Consider the following 24,386-nt stretch of genomic DNA (forward strand, 5'->3'; position numbering starts at 1 on the left):
TTGTCCTTTCCACACAAGAGTCAGTAAAAAAAAAGTTTGCATCCCAAATGGCATCCCATTCTCTTTCAAGATTACTGCTTTTGACCAGAGATCTAGGGGCCCTGATTCTGGTAGAATTTTCAAAACTGATCTTGGATCAGCAACTTGATCCTGTTCTGAACAGAAACCTCTTAGACCAGGCAGAGAGGTAGTGAGAATTGGTAGTATATGAGTCTTGTCTGCAGTGACTACCACCTGAAACACTTTGTTTTTTTTATTATCAAATATCAACAAACAAAAGAGGAATAGTCACATGCAACAAGCATACATACAAACTATTTACATTGCCAGGAATCCTAAACAAACAAATCATATTCATTAATAATACAAGTTTTAATTGCCTTTTTGTTTTTCATTTTAGTTAAAGTAGTGCCATATTGTTTAAGTTAATTTATAAAGTGAAAAAAGTTTGGTTTTGAATTAGACCATTTGCATTTGTGAATATGAAATTTACCTAGTGTTATTTACAGTTGGAATTAAATATACTATATCGTTATCTATGTCAGAATTTCTGAAATGAATCATATCAAAACCTTTAAATAGTACAACCTGTCCTTTTTTTTGTTGTAACAAATTCTGTATGTCAATCCAAAAAATTCAACTATAAACACAGGCAAAAAACAAATGCAAAATGGTCTCCTCCATTCCACAGAAATCACAGTTATAGTCAATATTTAGCTTGAATCTTTCCAAAACATGTTTCACAGGATAAATTCTATGTAACATTTTAAATGAAACTTCCTTTATTTTGTTACTGATACAATATTTGTTAGTAATTTTCCATGCTTTCCCCCACTGTATATCACCATAGATATTTGACCAAAAGAATCTTGCTGATGGAATTGTAGTATCACAAACAATATTCCTAATCTGTTTATTACTACATTTGTCTTTGATGTTAATATTGCCGATTTTAATATATTTTCATGTAAATCTATGTTACTTACATCAACCACAGATACATTTAAAAGATACAACCCCCCTTGGAATCGCATCAAAAACAATTGCATATTCTTTTGGGGTTATTGGAATTTTAAATTTATCAAGAAATTCCCCATATATGAGTAGATATCCATCCTCATTCAGTAACTGACCAACCAAAATCATTTTATTCTCAAACCAGTTACGAAAAAAGAGACTTATTTTTAAATCATATATCTTTGTTGTTCCATATAAAGTATCTGTGAGGGTAAACATTGTGTTTATACGCTAACATCCAAGCTAAAATTGCCTGCTTATGGAATTTGGCAAACTTTACTGGAATTTTATCAACATCAAAATTACATGGAAGCAAAAGTTCTAAACCACCTGAAACACTTGCCATGACATTCCAGTGACTGCAGCGTCAGCTGAACTCCCACTACAACACTAGTCTTCCCACACCAACTGGCATCTCTCCTCCCATACTCCTCACTAACTCTGTGTAAACATTTAACCCACTGTGTTAAATTATACATTTCTTCAGCAAAGACATGAAATCTGAAGTTAATATGATGTCCAGATTATCAACTATTTTAGCATGACAGATTTAGTTTGCACAACATTTAAAAAAGCTTGAAGGGATAGTGCAATATTCTTTCTACTTGACCAGAGCCAGATGAACTCATGGATACCATTTTTATATCTTTGCGTGCAGTTTGAAGGAAGTTGAAAGTAGTTTTGTGAGCCAATGCTAACTAGTATTTGAGCAATGACTGGAAGTCTACCGATATAGCTAGCATGCAAAAAAAAATGGTATCCATGAGTTCATCTGACTCTGGTTAAGTAGAAAACGGCTTGGTTGCCAGAATCTTGTGTTATCCTTTTACGAATGTACGTTTATAGTCCGTCTAAGCCGATGCTTTTCTCTTGTCTCCTTGTTCAGCGCTCATCTGTAGCCACAGAGGAGAGAGATGTTTATGAGGAGCTGCTGACCCAGCAGGAGATCCAGAGCTGCATTGACCTTGTTAACAGTAACTACAGTTCCTGTCTTATGACCTCAGTTCTATAATGAACATCTCTAGAATAGGCCTTGAGCAGGGGTGTGAAACTCAAATTCTGTAGGGGCGTGTGTCTGCTGCTTTTCCTTATTTCTTCTCAATTTGTGTCCAATTAGAGCTGCATTAGAGACTTAGACAACTAGGTGAGAGGAGTTTCTAACTAATCAATGACCTTCATCAAGTACAAGGGAAGAGTGAAAATCCGCAGACTCTCAGGCCTCCACACATGGTCTATAGGTAGTATCCCGGGGGGGGTTTGGCCAGTATCTCCATCCAACCCCTGCTCCCTCCTGTCTGTCTCTCCAGCCCAGGTGGCGGTGCAGCAGGTGAACCAGGCCATCTCTGCCCAGGACGAGGCTGCTCTGCTGGCTGGGCTCAGGGTGCCCGCTCTGGGAATGCTGGGGGTCCAGGAGGCAAACTCCCACTGGTACCTGGAGCACTTAACCTCCTACTGCGAAGTCAAGGCTCAGGTCAGTAAGGCCCAGTGGTGAAAAAAGTACTCAATTGTCATACTTGAGTAAAAGTAAAGATACCTTTATATAAAATGACTCAAGTGAAAGTCACCCAGTAAAATACTACTTAAGTATATTTAAAACCAAATACTGTTTTACTTTTACTCAAGTATCAAAAGTATAAAATATTTCAAGTTCCTTACATTAAAGCAAACCAGATGGCACAATTGTATTTTGATTTTTTTTTTTGAAGGATAGCCAGGGCACACTCCAACACTCAGACATCATTTTACAAATGGAGTGTTTTTATGTTTAGTGAATCCGCCAGATCAGACACCAGGGATGTTCTCTTGATAAGTGTGTGAATTGGACCATTTTCCTGTCAAAATGTAACGAGTACTTTTGGGTGTCAGGGACAATGTATGGAGTAAAAAGTACATAATTTTCTTTAGGAATGTAGTGAAGTAAATATTGCCAAAAATATAAATAGTCAAATACAGATACCCCAAAAAACGACTTCAGTAAAAAATAATTGAAAGTACTACCTAAGTACTTTACACCACTGGCAAGGCCAGTGGTCAAAGTAGTGGATGCATGTCTAGTAGGTTTTTACAGGTGTTGGGATATAAGGTGTCCTGTCAAAGGAAAGGAGAATACTAACACACTGTGTGGATGTGTTTTTGCCTTCAACAGCCCCAGACTTTATTTGTTGATTAAAGTTGTGTTAGTGTTACAGAACCAGGGTTTTTCTATTAAATTGAACTTGTCACCCAAACACTTTCTCCTTGGACCTCAGGATGCTGGAGGTGCAATGATGCTGCAGAGGGAGGAGATTCAGAGGGTGGTCAGCTCCACTAACGACTTTGCTGAGGCAGAGAAACGAAGTAAGTAATTTATATGTATCATTCCAGTAATTTATATGAATTACATCAGAATAAATGTGTTTGTATTTGTAGGTTGTAAATCTTTTGCCATCTGCATTATAAGAAGATTGATGAGTATGATGGGTTTCCTGTTCAGAACTGGAGGCCATTGTAGCGATCAACGCGGCCATTCGTCATGGCATAGCAGCAGAGACGGCGGAGGAGCTGATGAACCCAGAGGCCCAGCTTCCTATTGTCTACCAGACAGCTGCCAACCTCTACCAGACCGAACTGTTCAGCCTGCAGATACAGGGGGCAAAGGTGACGAACGCATGCTAGTTGGCACAACAAAGTAGTATTAGATTTCTCTAGCTTGGTTCGCCAGTGTGCAGACAGTTGTGTGTCTGTCCAGGTGTATATGGTCACTGAGCCTTCTGTCTGATTGCATTGAGCAGGTAGGACTGGGGCATGAGGAGCTGTGTGTGGCAGTAGAGATGCTGTCTGCGGTGGCCGTGCTCAACGAGGTCCTGGACACCAAGGACCCCCAGGCTGTTACTGAACAGCTGACTGACTCTCCTCTGGGCTTCAGCAACATGGATCAGGACAACCTGCACAGGTAGCCAACACCACAACCTGCACAGGTAGCCAACACCACAACCTGCACAGGTAGCCAACACCACAACTATCTGACATATCAAAGGTAACACCACAACTATCTACCCTTTTGTTCGTCTAGAGCAGGAGTCTCCAACCTTTTCTTGCATGAGAGCTACTTAAATGAAATGTAACTTATCTGAAGTTACTAATTGTTTTTCTAGCTTGCTTCTCTTCTCCCCTGCAACGCTTTACAGGTCCTTGGTGTTATTAGGTTCTGACAAACCAAGTTAAAAACTCAAATGGACAACTAGAAAAAGCTCAAAACAAGTTTATTCACCCACTGGGTTAAACAGCTGAAAAGACAGACATGTTTCCACAAGTACATATATTTATACCCGCTACTGGGCAGAGTCAACTCCTTGCACATCTAGACAGCCAATACATCTCTTGCTAGGCATGAACTTAAGTGGTTCCTCTCATTGGTGTAGTCATGGCCCTGTCTCCTGTGTGTGTATGTCATAGGACTGTTCCTTCTCAATTCATCTGACCTGACCTGGTTAGGCTGTTTTTATGTTATCCAGAGCGTTGATGACTGCAATTGTGCTTCCGAAAACAATTTACACTCTTTTTCCAACGTTTACTAACACCGGCCGTATTCAACGGGTGTTGAGCATTTGTGAATTCATCAAATTCATGCGCTCTGGCACACTCAGACGAGAGTGCTCTGAAATTGGATTAGATAGTGTCGTGACTTCCATTAATCTGATGATTTATTTATTTAATTCGTTAACTTTGTTTAATTGTTACCCAATTTTAAATTAATCATGTACAATTAACATTAGTATTTGGGGCACCACAGAAGAATTTGTTTAGAGTTACCATCTCCCGAATTAAACTCTCAGGTCTTTATCTATTTCATCGATAAACATTCATCTTATTAATCATTACCTCTTATCAAATCATCATTCTGACCACTCGTAACCTTCTTGGATCTGCAAAAACCCCAGTCTAGCTCCTTATTCAGTACTACACAAATTGTGTTCATTATTTATTTACGAGCTAAATAAATTATAACACAGAATAAACATACACCCTTTACATGAGACTAAGGTCCCTAATGGACTGACAAAATATGACTGCTTATTACACAGATGGAGAGGGGGATAAAGAGGGAGACAGAGAAAAAGGAACACATTCTATAACTATTCTCCCATAAACCTCAAACTTTGCACACGAACCACCGCCCGTTTGGAATAAGAGATCGTTAATAATTTTACGTGTGAAATGCCTTCGTTCGTCATATCTCTCGGTCGGAACAAGCCTTCTCGGGAAGTTGTTGGCCTTCCAGCTGTATGGCTCTGATTGTCTGCAAGGGGTCTCCCCTTTCTTGTCTTCTACTGTTGTTCACTCTGGAAGAAATCTAGCCGACAGTTCCGATTGGTGATGAGCGTCGTAGGATAGTCTCACTTAGATTCGCTTTTCGTGATCTGACTTAAGACAGCTAATCAGCTGTACAAGTGATTGTCTAAGGTGAGCTTCTCGCCTCTTCCTTATCGTGTTGGCATTCAGGATTCGGACCACGATTGACATGAGCTGCAGCTTTTCTTCTCTCTGGTCCAAAGGAAAGTGTTAATTTCTTCACCTCGTGTTGAGGTTCAAAGTTTCAACCATTTCCAACATGAAGATACCAGCCTCACGTTTCCCGGTTTAAGGGTTGATTCCTCTTCCAAGCCTTTATGCACTCTTGGTCAAAAGGGGCGTTCTGTCATACTGACAAGCTCTCTGACGGGGCCTGGCTATTTAATGTGCAAAACATATCAAAAACTATCATTAGAAAACTAAAATCACATTCCTAAACACACAGCTTCAATACTTTTCATATTGTATTCACAACATATTGGATAAAAACTTGACAGATAAAGGGGGTATCCTTTCCAAGTTACAGTATTTGGTCCTCACAGTTTTTAATAACATCACAAAATAAAAAACAATGTGACATTAGTTTTCCATAGTTCCCCACTGACCACTTCCCACATTATGTTAAATATATGGATGCACATTTTTGGGACTATTCAGAGGTGGAAACTCTTCGTGGGAATTAATGGGAATATATATGCAAATGAATACATAAAGTTGTTTTTTGCATTGGATATATTTACCATATCATATGGAGACAGAAACATAAACCTTTTACCTTATCATAAGTAGACATAATTGCAAATGATTAAATCCTTCCAATGGAAATGTGGGGAAAAAACACACAAAAAAACAATTTAGTTACTAATTGAACTTTAATTAGTTGACTTCACATGGGATGATTTCACTGAACAACAAAGGAAAGGGAATATTGAGTGATCCCCAATGATCCTTCGTATCTCCCCCCAAAATATTCAATATATATCTGGAAATTGATAGTCTAGAAACTAAAGCTTTGGTTGTCTTCCTCTCAGGCTTCCATGTCTTCTCTCTGGACCTCCTCAATGCCCACCTCTTGAACATCAGACTCTGAGGCCTCATCTTCACTGTCACTTTCCAACCTTGTTGAGGAGGATGGCTCCTTGTCAGGCTCAAAAAGCCCAACTTTTTTTTTTCCCGGATGGCCACGAATTTTCCAACCCTTGTATTGATCAGCCTGTTACGTGCTTTGGTGTGTGTGTTCCCATACAAGGACCAGTTGCACTCTGAGGCAGCTGATGTTGGTGGGATTTGGAGGATGGAGGCAACAAAGGAAAGAGCCTCAGATGCACAAAGTCCCTTCCACCAGGTGGACGATGAGATATGTTGGCACGACTGCCATATTGCATCTCCATTCCAAAGCCTTTGCTTGGAAGTGTACTTCACCAGACTGCCAAGAACCTTGCCCTCATCCAGGCCAAGGTGGCGAGACACGTTAGTGATGACACCATAGGTCTCTGCACCAGGCAGGACGCTCTTGCCAGCATACTTGGTGTCCAACATGTACGCTGTGGCGTGTATGGGCTTCAGGCATAAGTCTTCATGCTTTTTTAATGTATTTCAGAACTGCAGTTTCCTCTGCTTCGAGCAACAGTGACGTGGACAGGGCAGCACGGATTTCTTCTCTTAGATCTGCAAGCAGAGTTTGAACATCAGACAGGATGGCATTGTCTCCCTCAATCCGTGCAATGGCTACTGCTATAGGTTTCAGGCTGCTTACCACTCTCTCCCAAAATACATAATCCAGGAGGATCCTCTTGATGGGGCTGTCCATATTTGGCAGACTGTGATATTGCCATGTCTAGGAGAGACAAAACTAACACAAAACTAACTGCTAGCAAAAACTAACTAGCAGAAATGGTTAACAAGTTAGAAATTATTTAAACACACTTTGCTGTAGGCTACTATTTACTAGTTAAAAAATTATCATGTATGTCATGTAAAATATATTCACCACACCCAGTATTGTAATCAAAACTTACCAGAAGGCATGTAACCCTTGGCTTAGGCGGTATAGTAGTGTGGGCTCAATAGCATCTCATTAGCGTGCAATTGAAAATGTGATGGAGGGCAATGTGATGGGAGTGCACTGTACATGTGATGGAAGAATGTGCATGTACTGTGCATGTGGAGGGTTGCAATTCCATTGACTTGGGGATAGTTTAACCAAAATATGCCACAAGACCTAGAATTGCTTTATGTGTATCCCACAAAAAATGTTAACTGTTATAAGCAAACTATTCTGATGAATTTAAGTGAAATCCCCCAAATTCCTTGGCTTAACTTCCCATGGAAAGTATCCAGGAAAGTTTCTGATCCTTTGCAACCCTAGTTGAATATTGTTTCATTATCACTTTTTGGATGTTAGTTTTGGGTGGGCAAAAGTGTCTGAACAAAGACATTCCTTTAGTTGATACTAAAGAGAGTATCCGTCTTGTAATTTACAACCAAATGTGAAGGGTCGACCATCCAGCAGCTCCCCCTCTCCCCTCATCTGACAAAATTTGAAACGTGCAATATCTGAAAATATTGCTTGCTAGACTGTTACATGGATGAATGCTTCTTCCTCTCTCACACATGCCATGGTTGCCCTTAGTTTGAAGATGTAATCCGGAGACAGGTGTTTTCTCCATCTCCTTATCTATCATACTCTAATTCCACTGATTTCAAACCACGGTCCTCCAGAAAGTGGAGAGCAACACTAATGCAATTCTACTACAATATATATATATATATATATTTAAAGTCATGTTAGACAGGATTACCTAAACATAATGACCAGCTCAAATAGACAGAAGCCTGCTACATGGCATACCAATCCGAACTCATCTCGCGGCATGTCCAGCCCACTTATTATCTCAGCTAATCATGGCTAGCAGGAAAGTTGCTACGTTTTTCTGTGGCTAAACCAACTAGGCTTGTAATTGAGTAATTGTATTCGTATTTACAGATTGCATACATGTTTGTTATTAAGGCACATGAAAGTTCACATGTTCCAGAAGGCATTTCTGCCAAAAAATGCATTTTGATGGGGGAAAAAATTAATAATTACATTCAAATGACTCTCCAGTGAAGTTGTGATGCGCAAGATATGCCTAGTTTCCTGAAAGAAATAGACAACTTTAACCCTATAAAATCTGTTTAGTATTTTCGTAAATATTGTTTTTGTGGCTGAATTTTTCCGAGTTTTGGATTTGTTTATATTTTTCACAAACAAAATATAAATAATTATTGGAGAACCAATGAAATTGGATGATCTGAGTCCATGTCAATGCTTAAATCGCATCAAAAGACAATTTTTAAGGTCTGGAAAAAAGCAAACACATTTTTGAGTGTAATTCCCCTTTTAATTGTGGATCTAGAGAGAGAGCAATGTGTCGGTCTAGCAATGTTTCTGTACTGTTGCACATGCTGAGTTTGCTAATGTGGCAATATTGCTTGAAATTAATTGGCAGATGTTACGCTTGACTTTTTAAGCCAATAGTGGCTAACCAGGGGTGGGATAATGTCAAGATGGCTTTGATTGGATAGTATCTGGAAGCTTGTGGTGTCTGGTACTTGTGAGATTTGTTCATGAAAGTTTGCGGCGGAACTCATGAAAAAAGCATGTACTTTCAGAAATGCTTGGTCAACTACTGGTAACTCGCGATTGACCTGTTGGAGTCCCCTGCTCCAGAGAGAAGAACTCCACAGTTACACACACACACACACACACACACACACACACACACACACACACACACAGGTAACAACTAGCAGAAGAAACGTCTGATTGCCTAATGTGTAACCTAGCCTGGCCCTGCCCCTTCCCCCACTCTGTCCCCCTCTCCCTCTGTCTCTCAGGTATGCAGACACTCTAATCAGTCTCCGAGCCGAGAGCCTGTCCCAAGGCCTGGAGTTCCTCACCTGGAACGATGTTCAGAAGACCATCGACACTGTCAACCTACAGGTCCACGAAGAACACGAGCGTAAGTCAAGTCCTCTAACGGTCTCGACACTGACTACATCCCAAATGCCACCCTATTTAGTTAACTACTTTTGAGCAGGGCCCATAGCGCTCTGGTCAAAGTAGTGCACTAATTAGGGAATAGGGTGCCATTTGGGAAGTAGACAATGTCTCCCAAGTCACACCATTCACTAAGTTGAGAGAAAAGTTAGCAGTGTCTTGACAAAATAAATACACAGTCTAAATAATAATACAGTTTTATTGTCACGTACACCGGATAGGTGCAGAAGATGTTGTTTTACAGGGTTAGCCATACAGTAGTAGTAGTACGGCGCCCCTGGAGCCAATTAGGATTAAGTACGTTGTTCAAGGGCTCATCGATGATGAAGTAGTCCTGAGATCAGTATCATTAGGGCTGTTTCCCTGCTGCTTGGTGTGGTTCAACTCCCCCTGACTGTGTCATTACACGTGCTGTCTGTCTCAACTCCCCTCCAGGTATTATTGCTATAGCTGAGATCAACGAGGCGCTGAGCTCTGGGGATCCTGAACAGACCCTCTCTGCTCTGCTCCTGCCCACGGCCAAACTGCAGGGGGTAAACCCAGCAACAGCGAAACACTACCATGACGTCCTGCAGAACACCAAGCTACTCATCTGTAAGGTACTGGACTGTCAGCTATTATGAGATCCTATAGATATCTTCCCTCGAGCAGAGAAGCCTCCATCTTAATACATCTCATGTACAGAGAAGGCATTAGTACCCAGAGGCTGGGGATCACAGCTGTTGATCAGATCTAGGTTACAGATCCAGGCTACAGATCTAGGTTGCCATATTTCGTATATAGTGCATTACTTTTGACTAACGCCCAGTGTTCTTGTCAAAAGTAGTGCGATATATAGGGACTAGAGTGCCACTTGGAATGACTGTAGATCTGTAACCTAGATCTGTAACCTAGACCTAATAAGGCGTTTAGTTGAGAAGGCTAGGGACAGTGACTGAGAGATGAATGAGATGTTCAGTGATTAATGGGAGCGTGTTCAAGGGTCTGTCTGGAGTCAAGAACATCATCGGAATGAACCTGCCCTCACCTTTATGTAAACCTCTGCTTATTCTGTGACATGTACTGTATCCACCCCAATGGTGGAATCAGCTTCTCCCTGAAGCTAGGACAGCGGAGTCCCTGCCCATCTACCGAAAACACCTGAAACCCTACCTCTTCAGACTATCTTAAATAATCCCACAGCTCCCGCACCTAAAAATGTAATCAAATAAATAAATAGTGTGTGTATATATAATATGCATTAACGTTCAAAAGTTTGGGGTCACTTTGAACTGTCCAGTGCACGCTGACCAGGTCGACAGGTGTACAGTGTTTCCTCCAACACATTGGTGCGGCTGGCCTCCGGGTTGGATGTGTGTTGTGTGAAGAAACAGTGCAGCTTGGTTGGGTTGTGTTTCGGAGGACGCATGGCTCTCGACCTTTGCCTCTTCCAAGTCCGTGTGGGAGTTGCAGCGATGAGACAAGACTGTAACTACTAACAATTGGATACCACGAAATTGGGGAGAATATTTTTTTTTTTTAAAGAAATACAATAACATCAATTTGATCAGAAATACAGTGTAGACGTTAATGTTGTAAATGACTATTGTAGCTGCAAACGACAGATCTTTAATGGAATATCTACATAGGCATACAGAGGCCCGTTATCAACAACCATCACTCCTGTGTTCCAATGGCACGGTGTGTTAGCTAATCCAAGTTTATAATTTTAAAAGGCTAATTGATCATTAGAAAACCCTTTTGCAGTTATGTTAGCACAGCTGAAAACTGTTGTTCTGATTAAAGAAGCAATAAAACTGACCGCTTTTAGACTAGTTGAGTATCTGGAGCATCAGCATTTGTGGGTTCAATTACAGGCTCAAAATGGCCAGAAACAAATAACTTTCTTCTGAAACTCGTCAGTCTATTTTTGTTCTGAGAAATTATGGCTATTCCATGCGAGAAATTGCCAAGAAACTGACGCACAATTGGCTTGGCGTCGTCCGGGTTAGGGAGGGTTTGGCTGGTAGAGATATCCTTGTCTCATCGCGCACCAGCGACTCCTGTGGTGGGCCGGGCGCAGTGCGCGCTAACCAAGGTTGCCAGGTGCAGTGTTTCCTCCGACACATTGGTGCGGCTGGCTTCCGGGTTGGATGTGCGCTGTGTTAAGAAGCAGTGCGGCTTGGTTGGGTTGTGTATCGGAGGACGCATGACTTTCAACCTTCGTTTCTCCCGAGCCCGTACGGGAGTTGTAGCGATGAGACAAGATAGTAGCTACTAACAATTGGATACTACGAAATTGGGGAGAAAAAGAGGTAAAATAAAAATAATTAAAGAAGAAAAAAAAACGGAATATCTCGTACAACGCTGTGTACTACTCCCTTTACAGAACAGCGTAAACTGGCTCTAACCAGAATAGAAAGAGGAGTGGGAGGCCCCGGTGTACAACTGAGCAAGTGGACAAGTACATTAGTGTCAAGTTTGAGAATCAGATGCCTCACAAGTCCTCAACTGGCAGCTTCATTATATAGTACCTGCAAATCACCAGTCTCAACGTCAACAGTGAAAAGGAGACTCCGGGATGCTGGCCTTCACATTTAAAAATAGCCTGTCGTGAACGAACACTCTCACTTTTTTCCCTCTTACTAGCACTGACTTTTCTGCTACTAAAATTGAGGTAAAGTGTACTTACTAAGACTGAGATATGTAGTTTCCCACCTAGCTATTTTAAGATGAATGCATTAACTTTAACTCTAAGTTGTTTTGGATAAGAGTGTTTGCTAAATGACTAAAATGAAAGGCGTGTGCAGTCTACACCTATCAATGTGGACAATAGAATATACGGAATTAAAATGGGAATGAACTAATAAATGAATGTATGGTAATACTTCATTTGTATTGCAAGGGTTTTATATTTACAAATTGTCCTTGTGAACAAATCAAAACAGTACATAATGTTAACTTTGAAGTAAGCATGTCCTTCCTTGGCTGAGATAATGAGTGGGCTGGACATGCCGAAACAGTCTGGTCTCTCAACATTGTCTCTGGGAGAATTGTTTTTGTCGTCACTGTTGCCGTCGGCTGGTTTTTCAGGACATCCTTACTGATACTGTACACAAATGAAAACATTTGCTAAACCGTCAACTTAGTAGCTCTGATAGTATCCCACAGGGGAGAACGCATAGCATAATATTGTGTTCAGATTTCAAGCAGAGCTGTTTCCTGTTCACTTGTTTACAGCGTGTAGTTCCAGACGGATTTCCTGCCTCTTCATTTTCAGTAGTTTGCTTGTTCATGCTCTGGGCTCCCCCACTGTGCTCTGACAATGGAAGATACTGTACAGCTGTATCCCATCAGTAAATAGCCCACCCAATCTACCTACAATCTACCTACCTCATCTCCATATTGTTTTGATTTACTTTTCTGCTCTTTTGCACACCAGTATTTCTACTTGCACATCATCATCTGCACATCTATCACTCCATTGTTAATTTCCTAAACTGTAATTACTTCGCTACTATGGCCTATTTATTGCCTTACCACCTCTCGCCATTTGCACACACATTTTTTTCTTCTTTCTATTGTGTTATTGACTGTACGCTTGTTTATTCCATGTGTAACTCTGTTTGTGTCGTACTGCTTTGCTTTATCTTGGCCATGTCGCAGTTGTAAATGAGAACTTGTTCTCAACTAGCTTACTTGGTTAAATAAAGCTGAAATATATATATATTTTTTTAAATACAGTGGGCACATACACACAGTCTCTACACCAGAACAGGTGTCTGCTGTGTCCTCCTGAGAGAGGCGAAGCGCAGTTTGGAGGCGGTTGTCCTGGACATGAGAATACACAGGAAGGGGTCCAGACAGCTGTGGAAGCAGCACAGACACACTGTAGCGCTGGAGTACACATACAGCCCGTCCTCTCCACTGGTGGACAGCCTCACGTAATGGGCGATATGGAGGACACCGCTGGGAGCGAAACACACAGTGAAGATGAGGAAGACCAGTGTACTGACCCTGATGAAGGGTGTCCAGTCAAGGCCCGAGCGACCCAGATGCTGCACCACCGCCACATGGGTCCAGGCACAGACCACAAAGGGCACGAGTAACCCTAAACAGACCAGTGCCAACCTGTAGGGCACCAGCAGTGCGTGGGGGGAGTCCTCCAGGGGCAGTATGTCATGGCAGGTGGTGAATCCCAGACGAGGCAGCAGGAAGCTCTGTCTCACCAGGAGCTCAGGCATCACAGCCACCCCAAACAGGCCCCACACCCCCAGGCTTGCCCCCAGCGCCCAGGCCGTCTTGGGCAGCCGCCTGTACAGGAAGGGCCTCACCACGGCCAGGTAGCGCTTGAGGCTGACACAAGCGATGGTGTGGGCAGAGCAGTAGACATTGCCATAGAAACAAGCGGTGACGACACGGCAGGCAGCTTCGCCGAACACCCAGTTGTTTCCGTTTAGGTGGTAGTGGACTCGGAGGGCCAGGGAGAGCAGGAGGAGTAGGTCAGAGAGGGCCAGGCTAAGGTAGAGGACAGCCGTGGAGAAAGACCTGGCCCGGAGCCTCAGGAAGGCCAGGATATAAGCGTTGGAGGGGATGCCCACTGCCATGGCCAGGAGGTAGGCTGAGGGGATGAGCCGGGTGCTGAGGAGCCCTGTGGTGTAGGCTACTGCAGGGTCCTCCAGCCTCACATCCAGCCCAGGGGCCCCAGGGGACAGGTGCACCAAGCTGGGGGGCCCAGCCTCAGCCGTACAGTTGGTCTGAACTCTCCTGCCATTGAACGTCCTTGGGTCCAACACAGCTACGGCGGTTATTTTTGTCTTGTTGACTTTCTCCTCTGTGGTGAAATGGGGGTGAAGAACATAGATTTTAATTCCGATGTGAGGTTTTCTACTTTGAATGCAACTATTCCCCTTTGACACACTGTATTGAATGGAAATGTCATTATAATAATATAGATATTTTTTAAGTTAATTGGCTCAAAATGCTGTTTAAAACATGCATGATGTGTGACAACCGTACACTAGCGATTGTGAAGCTGATTTACTAGCAAACATTTAGGCATAACAAGCATGTTGTTGATGGAGGGGAAACAGAACTGGTGAAGCCCTACCAAAATGCAGCTTGACCAAGTGGATGCAAAGTCCCCAATTGTAATATGAAAGGCTTAAGAATGATGTCCTCTCTAAAATCCTATGGAAAAATGGAAAAAGAATGTGACTTACCATTGTCCTGGAGAGACAGTCCTACCGTCAGACAGAAGAGAATCCCAGCCAGCGTCTGGTCTTTCTCCTGTTTCCTCCACATTGTTGTTATTATTATCCCTGTATAACTCAAAGTCCACTAGTGTTTCTATAGACTTGCTATAGGCTAGTTGTTCATTATCAGGATTAACTAGCAGAATCAACTAGCCATCCAGATAGCTGGTTCACATGATCAAGCAGGCTACTGTACTGGAAGTCCATTCTACACTGGTGTGAGCAATGGACCGTGAGGCTGTGTGCATAGGGTGTGTGTATACTGTGTGTGTGTTTCCTGTCCAGGCTTGAAACTGAATTCCGGCTCTGCGTCAGACACTATCTACTGATTCAGCCGAGTGGGAGGAGACGGTCCTAATAGTTTACTGTTTGTCATTCCTCAAATAGTTTTTTTTTTTTGTGAACAGGTTTCTCAAGTCTTTCACTTTTCTGTGACTGAAAATATGGCTTGTCTAATGTAAAATGACTAATATTAGAGTAAAAAGATTAACTCCGGTTATACTAAGTAACAAGATTATCAGCTTGGGTAACATCAAACATACAGTAGGATGATTTCAAAACCCAAGCTTCCTGGAACAGTTTCCATGAACCTGCTTTGACCTTCAGTATTCCCCATGAGTCACACACATTTTAATTCCATGTGATCGGAACTACAATTTTCAAGTTAGAAAGTATGGTAACAAGTTCCTATTTAGCTTTGGTCTGTATGTTATGTTTGTGCTTGTATGAGTCCTTGCTTATCTAATGCACGTCCTAAAGGTATTTATATACTGTTTGGTCAGTGGGGAGTTCACTGTTCAAAAGCAGATCCACTTCCTGACATACTAAGGGGGCCTTTTTTCTCTTGGCTTCCTTCCTGCCTTTTGTGTCATTGGGGAGACAACCTCTCTGCTCCCAAAGGTCTCCACAATTAGTCTGAGAAGGAAAATGTTGGTCAGGCAGGCTGAATAAACGTTCAGTGTGGTTTCTCTGCTATTTTAAGTGTTATTTGTGTTTGAGCCATGGACCCATGACCAATGGTGTGGACTGAGCTGAGGCTGTTTTGTCCATTAAGTAACAATGTGTTTTGACATTTTCCCTCAGGTCTTGGTACAACTTAATATTAATGGTACAACTTAATATTCATGCTGGTGCTGTCTTTAGCTGTTAATGTGCTTCATACCTGGGTTTCAAATACTTAAAATATTTACAAAAACATTATCTCTGCCAGTTTGAGCATGTCTGGCTTAATAAACCAATAGAAAATACCACAAAATGCAAAGTATTTTAATCCAGGTATGTTTTTTTGGTTTGGGGGTTTGTTGTTTTTGTTTTTACATGTGCTGTCTTGGTTCGTGCTTAGAAGAACATTCAGTTAGGGCTCAAGCCTAACTTGAGATCTATGGTTGTATCTCAAACACTTGATTTGAAATGATGTGTGCGTGCACATCTCAAGCTAGAATTATGCCTTGCATTGTGTGGATTGTCAATGTTTGTGTGGTCTACCACTCTGAAAAGCAGAGGTTGACTCTGTATGTCTGTGACTCCAGAGCTCAGGGGATGAGTCTGCTGTGCTGTGGCTCGACCAGATTCAAGAAGGGATACACACAGCCAACCAAGATGAAGAGGAGGCTCTCGCATGTAGGCACACCATGCTCACTCAAAACCATGAACAAATCATTTCTTAGTAGTTCTTCACATCACAATTCTCCAACCACTGGATAAGAGCAACATGACCAAAATGTTAAATGTCATAACTGATCCTGTGTGCGTTTTGTCTGTGGCAGTGGCAGGAGCTGTGGCAGACATCAACAGGGAGGTGGCAGAGGGGGACTCCCAGACCACCCTACATGCCCTCCAGTCTCCCCTGGCAGGGCTGAGAGGGGTTCTGTCTGAGTGTGCAGACACCTACCAGACACAGCTGGCCCAGCACCAGGACCTCAACACTACCACTGGTAACCTGGCATACAATCAGCTTATTTATGGATGTTTGTTCTCAGTACATTACATTCCCAACTTCTAGCGTGTCATTTACATTGAGTGATGTTCAGCTGTTTCCTCTAGCAGGCAGCAGTGAGTGTGTGTGATGTCCAGGTGTTGTTTCCTCTTGCAGGCAGCAGTGAGAGTGTGTGTGATGTCCAGGTGTTGTTTCCTCTGTAGCAGGCAGCAGTGAGAGTGTGTGTGTGTGATGTCCAGGTGTTGTTTCCTCTGTAGCAGGCAGCAGTGAGAGTGTGTGTGTGTGATGTCCAGGTGTTGTTTCCTCTAGCAGGCAGCAGTGAGAGTGTGTGATGTCCAGGTGTTGTTTCCTCTGTAGCAGGCAGCAGTGAGTGTGTGTGATGTCCAGGTGTTGTTTCCTCTGTAGCAGGCAGCAGTGAGTGTGTGTGATGTCCAGGTGTTGTTTCCTCTAGCAGGCAGCAGTGAGAGTGTGTGATGTCCAGGTGTTGTTTCCTCTGTAGCAGGCAGCAGTGAGAGTGTGTGATGTCCAGGTTTTGTTTCCTCTAGCAGGCAGCAGTGAGAGTGTGTGATGTCCAGGTGTTGTTTCCTCTGTAGCAGGCAGCAGTGAGTGTGTGTGATGTCCAGGTGTTGTTTCCTCTGTAGCAGGCAGCAGTGAGTGTGTGTGATGTCCAGGTGTTGTTTCCTCTAGCAGGCAGCAGTGAGAGTGTGTGATGTCCAGGTGTTGTTTCCTCTGTAGCAGGCAGCAGTGAGAGTGTGTGATGTCCAGGTTTTGTTTCCTCTAGCAGGCAGCAGTGAGAGTGTGTGATGTCCAGGTGTTGTTTCCTCTGTAGCAGGCAGCAGTGAGAGTGTGTGTGTGTGATGTCCAGGTGTTGTTTCCTCTGTAGCAGGCAGCAGTGAGTGTGTGTGATGTCCAGGTGTTGTTTCCTCTGTAGCAGGCAGCAGTGAGAGTGTGTGATGTCCAGGTGTTGTTTCCTCTGTAGCAGGCAGCAGTGAGTGTGTGTGATGTCCAGGTGTTGTTTCCTCTGTAGCAGGCAGCAGTGAGAGTGTGTGATGTCCAGGTGTTGTTTCCTCTGTAGCAGGCAGCAGTGAGAGTGTGTGTGTGTGATGTCCAGGTGTTGTGTTGTGTCTGTCCTCTGTAGCAGGTGGGAGTGTGTGTGATGTCCAGGTGTTGTTTCCTCTAGCAGGCATCAGTGAGTGTGTGTGATGTCCAGGTGTTGTTTCCTCTAGCAGGCAGCAGTGAGAGTGTGTGATGTCCAGGTGTTGTTTCCTCTGTAGCAGGCATCAGTGAGAGTGTGTGTGATGTCCAGGTGTTGTTTCCTCTGTAGCAGGCATCAGTGAGAGTGTGTGTGATGTCCAGGTGTTGTTTCCTCTGTAGCAGGCAGCAGTGAGTGTGTGTGATGTCCAGGTGTTGTTTCCTCTAGCAGGCAGCAGTGAGAGTGTGTGATGTCCAGGTGTTGTTTCCTCTGTAGCAGGCAGCAGTGAGAGTGTGTGTGATGTCCAGGTGTTGTTTCCTCTAGCAGGCAGCAGTGAGAGTGTGTGATGTCCAGGTGTTGTTTCCTCTAGCAGGCAGCAGTGAGTGTGTGTGATGTCCAGGTGTTGTTTCCTCAGCAGGCAGCAGTGAGAGTGTGTGATGTCCAGGTTTTGTTTCCTCTAGCAGGCAGCAGTGAGAGTGTGTGATGTCCAGGTGTTGTTTCCTCTAGCAGGCAGCAGTGAGTGTGTGTGATGTCCAGGTGTTGTTTCCTCTGTAGCAGGCAGCAGTGAGAGTGTGTGATGTCCAGGTTTTGTTTCCTCTGTAGCAGGCATCAGTGAGAGTGTGTGTGATGTCCAGGTGTTGTTTCCTCTGTAGCAGGCATCAGTGAGTGTGTGTGATGTCCAGGTGTTGTTTCCTCTGTAGCAGGCAGCAGTGAGTGTGTGTGATGTCCAGGTGTTGTTTCCTCTAGCAGGCAGCAGTGAGAGTGTGTGATGTCCAGGTGTTGTTTCCTCTGTAGCAGGCAGCAGTGAGTGTGTGTGATGTCCAGGTGTTGTTTCCTCTAGCAGGCAGCAGTGAGAGTGTGTGATGTCCAGGTGTTGTTTCCTCTAGCAGGCAGCAGTGAGTGTGTGTGATGTCCAGGTGTTGTTTCCTCTGTAGCAGGCAGCAGTGAGAGTGTGTGATGTCCAGGTTTTGTTTCCTCTAGCAGGCAGCAGTGAGAGTGTGTGATGTCCAGGTGTTGTTTCCTCTAGCAGGCAGCAGTGAGTGTGTGTGATGTCCAGGTGTTGTTTCCTCTGTAGCAGGCAGCAGTGAGAGTGTGTGATGTCCAGGTTTGTTTCCTCTAGCAGGCAGCAGTGAGAGTGTGTGATGTCCAGGTGTTGTTTCCTCTGTAGCAGGCAGCAGTGAGTGTGTGTGATGTCCAGGTGTTGTTTCCTCTAGCAGGCAGCAGTGAGTGTGTGTGATGTCCAGGTGTTGTTTCCTCTAGCAGGCAGCAGTGAGAGTGTGTGATGTCCAGGTGTTGTTTCCTCTAGCAGGCAGCAGTGAGTGTGTGTGATGTCCAGGTGTTGTTTCCTCTAGCAGGCAGCAGTGAGTGTGTGTGATGTCCAGGTGTTGTTTCCTCAGCAGGCAGCAGTGAGAGTGTGTGATGTCCAGGTGTTGTTTCCTCTGTAGCAGGCAGCAGTGAGAGTGTGTGTGATGTCCAGGTGTTGTTTCCTCTAGCAGGCAGCAGTGAGAGTGTGTGATGTCCAGGTGTTGTTTCCTCTAGCAGGCAGCAGTGAGTGTGTGTGATGTCCAGGTGTTGTTTCCTCTGTAGCAGGCAGCAGTGAGAGTGTGTGATGTCCAGGTTTTGTTTCCTCTAGCAGGCAGCAGTGAGTGTGTGTGATGTCCAGGTGTTGTTTCCTCTGTAGCAGGCAGCAGTGAGTGTGTGTGATGTCCAGGTTTTGTTTCCTCTAGCAGGCAGCAGTGAGAGTGTGTGATGTCCAGGTGTTGTTTCCTCTGTAGCAGGCAGCAGTGAGTGTGTGTGATGTCCAGGTGTTGTTTCCTCTAGCAGGCAGCAGTGAGTGTGTGTGATGTCCAGGTGTTGTTTCCTCTAGCAGGCAGCAGTGAGAGTGTGTGATGTCCAGGTGTTGTTTCCTCTAGCAGGCAGCAGTGAGAGTGTGTGATGTCCAGGTGTTGTTTCCTCTAGCAGGCAGTAGTGTGTGTGTGTGATGTCCAGGTGTTGTTTCCTCTAGCAGGCAGCAGTGAGTGTGTGTGATGTACAGGTGTTGTTTCCTCTAGCAGGCAGCAGTGAGTGTGTGTGATGTCCAGGTGTTGTTTCCTCTAGCAGGCAGCAGTGAGTGTGTGTGATGTCCAGGTGTTGTTTCCTCTAGCAGGCAGCAGTGAGTGTGTGTGGGTGAAACACCGTATCAAGGACAGTTACGACTACTACTACAACCTGGAGAAAAGAGAGGGGACCTGGGAGGAGCCAGAGGACTTCACACACAACAGCACACAGCTCCGCAGAGAGGAAATACAGGTCCCTATCATATTTATGTTGGATTCTACATAAGAAATTATGTATTATTCTTTCTACATTTTACCATTATTTAACTAGGCAAGTCAGTTAAGAACAAATTATTATTTTCAATGACAGAACAACAGATTTTTACCTTGTCAGCTTGGGGATTCGATCTTGTAACCTTGCAACCTTTCAGTTAATGGCCCAATGCTCTAACCACTAGGCTACCTGCCGCCCCCTAAGACATGATGTATTATTCTTGTTGCATGACACAGACCACAAAATATCAGTTAACAGAATAACCTTCTCCATACATAGCACAAAGAACACCACCAGAGACCACACACATGTTCTGAGTCATTTATAATGCATTACACATTAAAACTAATCTAGTGTTGTATGTGTCCTCTGGTCAGAGTGTGGTTGGAGGTGTGACAGCGGAGTATAACAGGGAACAGTTATGGTTGGCCAACGAGACCCTGGTAACCCAGCTACAGGCCAGGATCAGAGGTTACCTGGTGAGAAGAGCTCATGCCCAGAGACTGGACTACCTACTACAACAACAGCCACACGTGGTCCGACTACAGGTACTATACTGTGTCATTTGTTCTACAGTTTAATTATTTGATTTTTTAAAGTAAAACTAGAATTGAATATTTACAGTTAAAATTCACGTACTGCTTTTGTAGTTTACTCACACACGGATGATTTTAATGTCTTGTTGTCTGTGTCTAGGCCTCCTGGAAGGGCTACAAACAGAGGAAGGTATACAAAGACAGACTCAACGTGTTGCAAAGCAACGTGGGGACTGTCGTCAAGGTAACAAGTTAGACTTTGGACTGTGAGCCTTATTTGAAAGCGAGAACATTAGTTTGAAACAGTGAGAAATAAAGAGTGTCAATAATCAGGAGAGAAGTCACACAGTTTAACCTCAACAGAAACACACAGCTACGAGTTGCTAACGTTGTTGTTTTCCTCTCGGTCCAGCTTCAGTCATTTGTTAAGATGTGGAGAGCTAAACGTAAATACACTCAAAGACTGCAGTATTTCATAGACCATGTGAGTAACACAACACCTACATAAAAAATGAGGGTTTATGTCATTGAGATGGAGTCATACAATATGACTCCTATTATTCCTCAGTGACATTTACGGAAGATTGATTCCCTTCTGTCTTGTTTGTATGTTCAGGAGAAAGAAATAGTGAAGATCCAAGCTTTCCTCAAGGCTAACAAAGCCAGAGACGACTACAGAACACTCAGTGAGTTTAGACAGCATTTAATACGTCACACGGTTTCAAAGAAGTTACGATTTCGAGAGAGATGGAACTACCTGAAGTGTGTGTGTGTGTGTGTGTGTGTGTGTGTGTGTGTGTGTGTGTGTGTGTGTGTGTGTGTGTGTGTGCGTCTGCGTGTGTGTCTCTCTCTTTCTCTGCCCTGTAGCCGGGGCCCAGGACCCTCCTCTTTCGGTGGTGCGTAAGTTTGTCCACCTGCTGGAACAAAGCAGCCTGGACCTGCTGGAGGAACAGGAAGTGACACGGCTTAGGGAGGAAGTGGTCACGAAAATCCGCTCCAATCAGCAGATGGAGAAAGACCTGAACCTGATGGACATTAAGATCGGCTTACTGGTCAAGAACAGGATCACCCTACAGGTGACATTTGTCTTATGCTGCTGATAACAACTGCTTCTGGAGACAGCACTTTATTGTCTACAATAGTCATACGCCTGCTGCTCAGATACTTTGATAATGCATCCCTGTCTTCCTTAAAGCTATCACTGATCAAACACAACTGGATAGGTGAGAAGGGCCTTTTCCATGCTGCCGCATCTATTTTTACTGTCTGTCTTCCCAGGATGTGGTGTCCCACAGTAAGAAGCTGAAGAAGAAGAGTAAAGAGGAGCTGGCTGCAGGGGACAGGCAGGGCATCAAGGGCCTCAGCAAAGGCAAACGGAAGAAACTAGAGGCCTACCAGCACCTCTTCTACCTGCTACAGGTGAGTTCTAAACACGCACACTTAAACATGCACACACACACATACACGCAAACTCTTTTACCCCTAGGTCCTCTCCTGCTCCACAGACCAACCCTTCATACCTGGCCAAGCTGATCTTCCAGATGCCACAGAACAAGTCCACTAAGTTCATGGACACAGTGATCTTCACGCTGTATAACTACGCCTCCAACCAGAGAGAGGAGTACCTGCTGCTCAAACTCTTTAAGACCGCTCTGGAGGAGGAGATCAAGTGAGTGGAACGGTCCACCTGTCCCCAAATCGTACACACCCCTTATACAGTAACTATAGATGGTTTCACCTGGGTGCCTTTGTTTCTCTCAGCTAATTTTTGCTAGCTCATTGGTCAGATAAGGCAACGATGTACAGTAGCACTTTATTGCAACAGTCAGTCAACCAGGCTACTAGGGAATCCACTGTCCACCTTGTTCATAACTCAAGGACCCTCTCCAGTCATATACAGTATTATATATCATTTGTTCTTATATTGTTGTCTGATATTTCCTGATTGAATATAAAGGAATAATAAAGTTGTATGATAAAAATTATCTCTCTTCTCCACCCCTCCTCAGGTCCAAGGTGGACCAGATCCAGGACATTGTGACCGGGAACCCCACGGTCATCAAGATGGTGGTGAGCTTCAACCGTGGAGCCCGTGGTCACAACACGCTGAGGCAGCTGCTGGCGCCTGTTGTCAAGGAGATCATCGAGGACAAGGGCCTGGGCATCAACACCAACCCTGTGGATGTGTACAAGGCCTGGGTCAACCAGCTGGAGACCAACACTGGAGAGGCCAGGTGGGACACACACTAGTGCTAAGCGATTAACCAACCTTTCAGTTTATTTTCAGTTTTTAAATAACTAGTAGACTGACAGTTCAATTATTTGAATTCCTTTTAGTTTTTCTGTGCACTCAATGTGCCGTTTCTCTGGAGAGATTACTCTGAGACGTTAACTCATAGTTAAGTGCAGACGATGTTGCAATTAACTGCAATGACCAGAATCCATTGCGCCGAAAGCTGCCTGTTCTCATTGGTTCTTGCCGGGCAAGCCTGTGGGGCCGGCAGACCTGTTCTAATTATACCTCAGTGCCGCAGACAGACACGGAGAGGAAGACGGATAGACAAGAGAGGGATAGAGAGCGGTTGCTTAGATGTCTCTCTACCCGACAATACAACTAATTGATTGATAGTTGTTATTTGGCAGTCTTAAAAGTATGGCTTATCTACTACTGATATAGTGATTTTGTCAGACCACAGGCAGCTAGCCAGCTAGGCTAGCCTACTAGCCTGGAGGATGACTCTTTTGGGAGCACAGAGATAGATGGCTGGCAGGTTGCTACTGCCTGAGCAGACATGAGATGATGACTAAGAATAGAATAAGTCATCAAATATTTTGTTTATCAATATTTTATTAAAGTAATGTGTTTAAAGGATGGTTTATTAATAAGTGCTATGCAGTAATGAGCAGTCACTACCATCCTTTTTATAAATATAATAATAAATTCATCATCATACTAAAAACACATGTAATATACACAACCCAAATATTTTTATTTGGTAAAGCAATGTCAATAAATGATGCCTTATAAGTGATAGTAATGGGTAGTCATTACCATCAATTGTTTTATTCTGTGTTGTTACAGCATTGAACACACGTAATGCATTTATTGTTAGGCCTGGGTTCAAATACTATTTAGGGTATTTCAATCATTTTCAAAGACCTTTGGAAGTAAGTATTTAGATATTATTTATTTGAAAATACACTGACTCAAATACACTCCCATGTATTTAACCTAGGCATTTGAAATAAGTATTTGAAAATACTTTCCAACAGTCGGGCCCCATTATTAGACAATACTCAAATACACAGAAAATAAGTATATCAAATTCACATGTATTTGAACCAGGTCTGACCTGCACATACACACATTGACCTAACTGTTGTCCCCCCTCTCTTAGTAAACTGCCCTACGAGGTGACCCCGGACCAGGCCATGTCACACAAGGAGGTGCGCGCCAAGCTGGAGTCCTCCAGTCAGGCGCTGCGGACGGCCACAGACAAAGTGCTCAACTCCATTGTGTCGTCACTGGATAACATTCCGTATGTCTCAGGCCCTTTTGGAATTCTTTAAAAATGCAGCCGTCTTTCTTTCCTGTTTTATTTCTTGATGCAATCACTGATCTGACATGAGTGGTTCTGTAAAAGCCTTGTAGCAGAACTCCAATAGTGATAGATCAGCGATCACTCCAAGGGAGGATGGAAGGATGCATTTTGAAAGGTGAAGCTCTATGAGAACAGGACTAGACAACATCCTGTCAGAGCAGAAACCCAAACTGCCAGGCTGTGCC

The 24,386-nt window shown here is 43.6% G+C and overlaps 2 protein-coding genes across 3 annotated transcripts in view; one reads left to right on the forward strand and one right to left on the reverse strand.

The window, feature by feature from the left end:
- Nucleotides 1–24,386, forward strand: part of iqgap2 (IQ motif containing GTPase activating protein 2) — an 88,292-nt gene that overhangs the window by 53,260 nt on the left and 10,646 nt on the right. The window contains exons 9-27 of one of the 2 annotated variants that reach the window (XM_042320666.1): nt 1,904–1,991; nt 2,325–2,488; nt 3,267–3,354; nt 3,491–3,654; nt 3,789–3,949; nt 9,229–9,353; nt 9,827–9,990; nt 16,155–16,245; nt 16,392–16,559; nt 19,897–20,042; nt 20,441–20,611; nt 20,760–20,843; nt 21,012–21,083; nt 21,216–21,285; nt 21,467–21,675; nt 21,878–22,018; nt 22,105–22,268; nt 22,609–22,833; nt 23,998–24,138. In XM_042320666.1, the coding sequence (XP_042176600.1) occupies nt 1,904–1,991; nt 2,325–2,488; nt 3,267–3,354; nt 3,491–3,654; nt 3,789–3,949; nt 9,229–9,353; nt 9,827–9,990; nt 16,155–16,245; nt 16,392–16,559; nt 19,897–20,042; nt 20,441–20,611; nt 20,760–20,843; nt 21,012–21,083; nt 21,216–21,285; nt 21,467–21,675; nt 21,878–22,018; nt 22,105–22,268; nt 22,609–22,833; nt 23,998–24,138 (2,636 nt within the window). The remainder of the gene's footprint in view (nt 1–1,903; nt 1,992–2,324; nt 2,489–3,266; nt 3,355–3,490; nt 3,655–3,788; nt 3,950–9,228; nt 9,354–9,826; nt 9,991–16,154; nt 16,246–16,391; nt 16,560–19,896; nt 20,043–20,440; nt 20,612–20,759; nt 20,844–21,011; nt 21,084–21,215; nt 21,286–21,466; nt 21,676–21,877; nt 22,019–22,104; nt 22,269–22,608; nt 22,834–23,997; nt 24,139–24,386) is intronic. The other variant, XM_042320667.1, reaches the window with a different exon arrangement.
- LOC112248591 (proteinase-activated receptor 3) lies at nt 13,034–14,904 on the reverse strand. The gene is made up of 2 exons (XM_024417741.2): nt 14,593–14,904; nt 13,034–14,204 (listed from the first exon to the last, which is right to left on the reverse strand). The coding sequence occupies exons 1-2, from the start codon at nt 14,672–14,674 to the stop codon at nt 13,135–13,137; spliced, it is 1,152 nt and encodes a 383-aa protein (XP_024273509.1). The 5' UTR covers nt 14,675–14,904; the 3' UTR covers nt 13,034–13,134.

This window comes from Oncorhynchus tshawytscha, linkage group LG04 (genome assembly GCF_018296145.1).
Source record: "Oncorhynchus tshawytscha isolate Ot180627B linkage group LG04, Otsh_v2.0, whole genome shotgun sequence".
NCBI classification, from domain to species: Eukaryota; Metazoa; Chordata; class Actinopteri; order Salmoniformes; family Salmonidae; genus Oncorhynchus; species Oncorhynchus tshawytscha.

What these genes read in the sequence shown, in the direction of transcription:
- LOC112248591 (XM_024417741.2), bottom strand. Translation starts at nt 14,674, where the DNA reads ATGTGGAGGAAACAGGAGAAAGACCAGACGCTGGCTGGGATTCTCTTC. An exon ending in ACTGTCTCTCCAGGACAATG is followed by an intron (nt 14,205 to 14,592) that starts GTAAGTCACATT and finishes ATTTCACCACAG; the next exon opens with AGGAGAAAGTCAACAAGACA.